The sequence below is a fragment of the Kryptolebias marmoratus genome, linkage group LG13 (assembly GCF_001649575.2).
Source record: "Kryptolebias marmoratus isolate JLee-2015 linkage group LG13, ASM164957v2, whole genome shotgun sequence".
Taxonomy (NCBI): domain Eukaryota; kingdom Metazoa; phylum Chordata; class Actinopteri; order Cyprinodontiformes; family Rivulidae; genus Kryptolebias; species Kryptolebias marmoratus.
This window is the reverse complement of record NC_051442.1, coordinates 26179680-26186429: the sequence shown is the minus strand read 5'-3', so window position 1 is coordinate 26186429 and position 6750 is coordinate 26179680. Positions and strand designations below refer to the sequence as shown.

At 39.7% G+C, this 6750-nt stretch overlaps 1 protein-coding gene across 2 annotated transcripts in view; it reads right to left on the bottom strand.

The window, feature by feature from the left end:
* Nucleotides 1-5778, bottom strand: part of arhgap32b (Rho GTPase activating protein 32b) — a 102144-nt gene extending 96366 nt beyond the window's left edge. For both annotated transcript variants that reach the window (XM_037979163.1, XM_017437724.2), the window contains exon 1: nucleotides 4934-5778. In XM_037979163.1, coding sequence (XP_037835091.1) covers nucleotides 4934-5028 — 95 coding nt within the window. In that variant the 5' untranslated portion in view covers nucleotides 5029-5778. The remainder of the gene's footprint in view (nucleotides 1-4933) is intronic.
* Between the last annotated feature and the right edge of the window lie 972 nt (nucleotides 5779-6750).

Here is a 6750-nt window from a genome sequence, read left to right as displayed (position 1 = left end):
GCTACACCTACATGTACCCGTTGCCCGCCTCTCCACCATGGGGAGCAGGGCCTTCTCCTGCTCTGCCCCCCACCTCTGGAACGCTCTACCTCCTGACCTACGAAACACCACCTCCCTTTCTCTGTTCAGGACTAAACTTAAAACTCATCTCTTCAGACTAGCTTACCCCTCCTAACTTTGTTTTATGTATTTTATATTTTAACTCATGCCTGTTCTTTGCACTGCTTTTTTATTTTTATCTTTTGATTTCTTCATTGTTGTAAAGTGTCCTTGGGTGTCCTGAAAGGCGCTATTTAAATAAAATGATTATTATTATTATTATTATTATTCCTTTAATTTGTGACACCACTACTGTGGCTCCCAAGAATGATATTTTTTCTGTTCTCCACCTCATTCACCGGCACGTCAATTTCTGCTGCAGTGAAAATTAGTTTTTTCGCTCTTTTCTCCGTGGTTGCCATTGGTAACCCTTGATCAGCTGGCTCATTTAAATACACTTTCACATTGATGAGGTGCTTTGCATTGACCTTTTATGGTTGAATGTGGGCGTGTGGAGGGCAGAACCTGAGGAGGGATCTTGTGCACAAACGTTTAGGTACACATGTAATTTAGAAAGGGAAACTGCTTGCTGGTGTGTATAAGCATGGTTTTATAAATATGAAAATTTTTTGGGTGTATGCCATTTTTGCCTTTTGGGTCTATGTACACTTTTAGTATGAATCCCACACAATATTTTATGAATGAGACCCCTGGAACTGAGAGTAAATTCGTAAAAACAATCTGATTTTTTAAAAGCACAAATTTTTTTTAATATTTAAAAAAATGGTATGTGCTCTGTGTGATAATAATTAAAGGTGTACATCCTAACACAATGAGATACGTACATCTTTTGATTCATCAAATCATTAACTGAAGAATCATAATTAAATTGAATTTTGGGGTTAACCAAGATTCACCCTACAATTAAATATAGATAATGGAAAAAAGAAAGAAAACAAGAAAACTCATGAACTGTGATGTGCAAATACTTAGTATTCTTAAGTACTGTCAATTTAACAAGATATTTATACAAACTAGAACGTTTATGAGGACATATTTAATGGTGCCAATGCAGCTACTGCCTGAAATTACAACATCTGTCAACTTTCTTCTATAAAGCACAATGATAATTTGGGACTTAATTTATAATATTCTAAGCCAGACCTATTCAATAAGAGGCTTGTGGGCCAGATACAGCCCTTTTTAAAATTTCTTTGGCCCCCACAAAGCTGCCAGAATTCCAACCTGACCTGATTACTGTTTCAAAGACATAATAAGGAAAAGTAGCTTTAGAAATTTGAAAGTTTAAAAGAAAATGGACTAAAACCTATTTCGTTTTCACTTTTTCCAACAGCAGCCAATGTTTAACTATGTCAGGGATTCCCCCAGAAAAGAAGCAGGAATAACAACAGGGAACTGAAAAACAGAGAGATGCTGCACTGTACTGTGCTTTTTGTGGCACAGGCTGCATGTTGGATCACTACATGTAACAACAAAACATATCTAATGCTTAATTTATTAGCATAATTTTACTGGTAAACAAGGATAATATTTTCACTAAGCACAAAACATGCTTACCATATTAGGTCTTGTAAAGCCACCCGCTGAATTTCGGCTCAACTAACCATTTTTGGTTAAACCCGCTCCTTCCATGTTTATTGCCGTGGCTCCAGTGACCTGCTAACTCCAGCTGCAAGTGGCTCGGCCTCAGGGCTCATTAGAGTCCCACAGGGCTCCACGAACAGTGCGTGGACCTGAGCGTGCGGTGGAGGCGTTTATACTTGCCGCTTACGTTGAAGCAGTATTCTCCAAAAAGACAGGGGGCAGTACGCTACGTAACCAGTGGAAATACGGTAAAAAGAGAGCAGATAGTTGTCACATCAAATTTGGCTGCACGTATTCAGGAGGAAGAACTGTTGTGTTTCTGGCTGTAATACAGAGAGGATGTTTAAACTTAAAACATTCAGTTTGACTTTCTTTGATTTATCTGCATTAGTTGTGATTCACCCATAATAGGACTAATATTTCTATAAACACTCCTTTTTATCAGCTGCAGCAGTAATCTCCTCCAGTGAGTTTTGAACTGTTTGATTATCTCTGTGATCTCTCACAGAGGGATCATATAAATGTTGATACAGGCGAACCAGCTCCGCTAGAGCACCAAAATTGTCCAATTTGAATGGAGCGCAAATTACAAAAAGGTAGGAGAGAGGGAGCAATGCTTAGTGCTCCATGTGACCAGAGGGGGAAAACAAAACAAAGGAAAGACTTGTTGTCCCTGGTATTTTACTCAAAAACATTTAAATTATAGGAACAGCATGATGGAGAAAATTTTGACTTTTTTAACACTGTGACTTTTTAACACCATGGCCTTGAAACTGGTAACTGGCCAATACCTAACAGTGACAATAGTGGGTCCAATCAGCACTAAAAACAATCAGAACATTAAGAAAAACTCACCACACTGTGCCCTGTAATCCATTCTGATGAAGAATATTCTGACAAAACTGATATTTTCATTGATGAAAATTATGACAAACAGTTCATTAAAACTTTTAGCCAAAAAAGTCAAAACAAACAAAAAAAAGCCATCTCTTCAGAATATTCTCTAGAATGGCTGTTTAATTATCTTTAATTACATGACAGCTAAGCAACCTTTTTTTAAACCAGACACGTCAAGGTAATAACCCTGCTGCTTGTGTGTGGTCACGTCTGTTTAGTAGGATGTCTGACCTTAAGGATCAGGACAGACTAACAAACATATGCAAGTAAAAGGAGTCCAGACCACCTAACAAAGGTAGTCCAAGTAAATATACTGTCTCTACTTATTGAGGCCTTTCAAACCAGTATTTAATGCTATCTGATTGCAATAAACTACTCAGGAAGGTATTTAGTGTCAGGTGTGAACAGTGCCTTTGGTGGTGTAGATTCTCAGTCATCCAGGCCATGGTAAATTCAAAGAAAGTTAAAAAACAAAAACAACTGGACTTCTATTCTGTAGCTGAAGACGTTTCGCTTCTCATCCGAGGAGTTTTCTCAATTCAGAAATAGAGAGTGTGGAGTTGAGCTTTTAAAGCTGAGATGTGATGTAAGCTTTGCAAGCAATCCAGCTTACATCACATCTCAGCTTTAAAAGCTCAACTCCACACTCTCTATTTCTGAATTGAGAAAACTCCTCGGATGAGAAGCGAAACGTCTTCAGCTACAGAATAGAAGTCCAGTTGTTTTTGTTTTTTAACTTTTTTTTGAACAGTGCCTTTGCTGTGTGTGTTTCTATTAAACAACACACTGAGGACAGATTGTTGTGTGTCTCTATGTGAGTGTGTGCCTGTGTATTTTTCTCTTAAAGTAAGGAATGCACCAATACCAATACCAACATCAGATATCGGAATGATATCACGTGCATGTACTCATACTGAGACTTGTGAAAGTATTCCAGTGCCACAGTACCAATACCCTTTCATGGTGGTGGGACGGTCACCTCTCAGTTGAGAAGTCAGTTGGTAAAAGATGAGCAATATCAGCTGTGTGTAGTTTTCTTTTCCTTTAATTTTTTTTAGGTGTCTGTCTTGATTTACATTCCTTACCAGTTGGTGGTTGGTGGTGATAGTGCAATTGATTGCAATTGTTTGATAACCACCAATAAATACCACCAAAGGAAAAAGAAGCAGTGTGGAGGGCTTTTACAGTAAACAATGGTGACAAAAAGTAAATCTGACTGCAAATTCTGCTCAGCAAAGTCGTCAAGAGGAGCAATGAAATCTAGCACTTTTAACACAAGCAATTTGATAAAACATCTAAAAAAGCAACACAACGCAGAGTTTGAAGTGTTTGCTAATAGCAGCCGGAAACAGCTATAGACAATCATCAGGCAGAGGAGGGTCCTGGGAATATACAGATCTGATCACAAGCTTCCTGACAATCTCATCACTTACCAAATGGAAGCTTTTAGTAAAGACTAAGGCTGTCCTGCTTCATTTGAGGAGTTAACATTACAACTACGGTCCTCTGATTTTCAAACAAAATGTCAAAGAATTGTAAGAAGAAACAATGACATGTATTAGTATTTCCATCTGTAATCAAGTTTGGCAAGTACTCAAATTGAAGTACTTGCACTTGGTTTGAAAAAATGTGGTATCCGTGCACCCTTAGTTACAGTGTTTGTCCAAAAACATCCTCCTGGAACATGCAGTCTAGATCTGAGTCCATATGAGGTGTGGTGTGTAAGTGATAACAGTGTGTGAGTTTCTCTGTATCAGATTCTATATGACAGTGTGTGTATATGTGATGACATTGTACTAATGTGTTGGTGTGGGCATACAGCTGGAGGGATTACGTAATGAGGTGCTGTGCTCATCCTCTCTGTGGGGGCTGGGGGGTTGTAGTCCCTGAAGCTTAATGACTGAGGCTGACAGAAACCTGAATGAGGTTTTCCAGCGATGATTATTGGTGATGGCTGTCATCCAGTTGCTATGGGGGCTTAAAGGCTCCGTGGGAGTGGCGTGAGTAGGGTGAAGGTGGGGGTAGGGAGGGTGGGGTGGTGACTGTGCAAACTCACCCTGTCAGCTCAGCTTTAGCACTCGTCTATACCTCTCTGCCTCCTCCTCCTCCTCCTTTCCTGCATACCTCGGTGTCACTTCTCCTTCAGGCACTGAGGAAGCCACCTTTCTATCACCAACATACACGTGCACTCTCACAAGCACAGACTGAATCCGCCAGCTGTTCAAACCAGAGCATTTGACTAAGGAACATGGAGGAATGACGCAGACACACTTCATGCTTCCTCCCTGAGATAAACAAACTAGCATGTTCACTGAAGCATCACCTGAGGTGTGGTAATGTTCCACAAACACAAAATGATCTCAGAACTGCGGTGGAACGGCTTCACTCTTACCTGTCCAAGATGTCATGGCTGGATGTGGCTGCAGCTCCCAGCAGTCCCAGTGCTGCACTCCCCACCGCTGCAGCAGCCCCGCTGCCTGCCTCCATGATACTGACTCACTGCAATGAGCAGCCTGCCAGAGAGGTGGAGGGGGAGGGACGAGGAGGAGGGAGGGAAGGGGGAGGGAACTTCGAATATAAAAGACCCCCATCTTCATCCGTTTATTCAAAGACACTCAACATTTCTTGCTCTGCTCACACAAACATGCAGTGAGTCAAAAGCAGATGGAGAGCAGCACTCTTACAGAAGAAGCATGCTGTGCTGAGAAATACCAGTATGAAGAGACATGCTGCATCTCAAGCACACTTAGATAGCTAACACACTGGACTGACTCCTTTAGGTTAGGAAATTAGAGTCTGTGGGACTCTGCTGATCTCTCACGGGTTTAATATGAAGTCCAATAAATTACCCAGACACATTTGAACTTTGTGCTTATTTAAAATCAATGAAATGTTGTCATCTCAAACAAATTGTCTCCTGTAACCTAAATTGGACCAAAAACTGCATTTTTGTTTTTAATCAACTTGGGAGTAACTTAGAAGTGAAGTATGTTTATGTATCAAAGTATAACAGAGGGAACTTCATTATCAGAAAACACAAACTCTCAGATCTTAAAATGATCTGTTCAACATTAAACCATTTACCAGATTAGACATCATACCCAATAAAAAAAAAAAAACTCTTAAAAAGCTTCTCTTCAATATAAAGCTTATTCCAAAACATTTTCCATTGTTTTTTAAACTTACATACATAAAATGTCCTGGACAGTAATTTTCTAATTCTCTATAATCTTTATGTTATTGCNGGAGGGAAGGGGGAGGGCGGAGGGGATGGATGGAATGGATTTGAAGAAGTAGATCAGGAAGGAGAAAGATGAATGAGATAGAAATCACATGTAGAAGCGAGAAGGGTGATGACAAGGAAACGCAGAGTGTAAGGAAGGCAGAGCTGTGAAAACGATGTGTGGTGATCAGACTATGGAGGAAAAGAAGAGGGGCAATGAAAGGAGGAGGGGGAGACAGAGAGAGAAATCATTAACTGTGTGTGGATCAACTGAATCATGATCTTTACAAAACCAGATATCACTTCAGAGTTGACACATGGAGATAACAAATGCCAACTAAAGAAAATGCAGTGAGAATGCTGAGTGCTAAATGACTGGGTAAATTTGCTAAAACCGTGGTTAAGTTAAAATGAACAGAACAGAGGCTGAATGAGAAGATCACAGGCTAACAGTTAAAAGCAGAGGAGCAGCATCTAAAAACAGCAGTACAGTAAATAAAATTAGCAAAATATATGCTTATCTAATTTTAGAAAACTGGATGAAAATAGCAAAATAGTAGGATGCTAAAACTAGCAAAACTATAAAAATAAAATAAATAAATAAATAAATAAAACTAGCTAAAAACTAAAAGGCAAAAAAATTATAGCCATAAAATAAACGTAGGATTGTAGCTAAAAGTAGCAAAACTCTAGCTTAAAGTGGCAGAACAGTTAAAGTTGCAAAACAGTAGTTACAAGCAAAAAGTAGCAGAATGGTAGCTAAAAGTTGAAAGTAGCATACAGAGTACCGTATTTTCCGCACTATAAGGCGCACTGTCAATGAATGGTCCATTTTCAAACTGTTGTCATATACAAGGCGCACCCGGACTATAAGGCGCATTAAGCAAAACAAAACAGCCCCTTGTCTTTTCGGAGAATACTGCACCAACGTAAAGTCCCCCACATTCTCAGGTGTAAGCGTGACTGCCGCTCTCTGTGTAGCACTG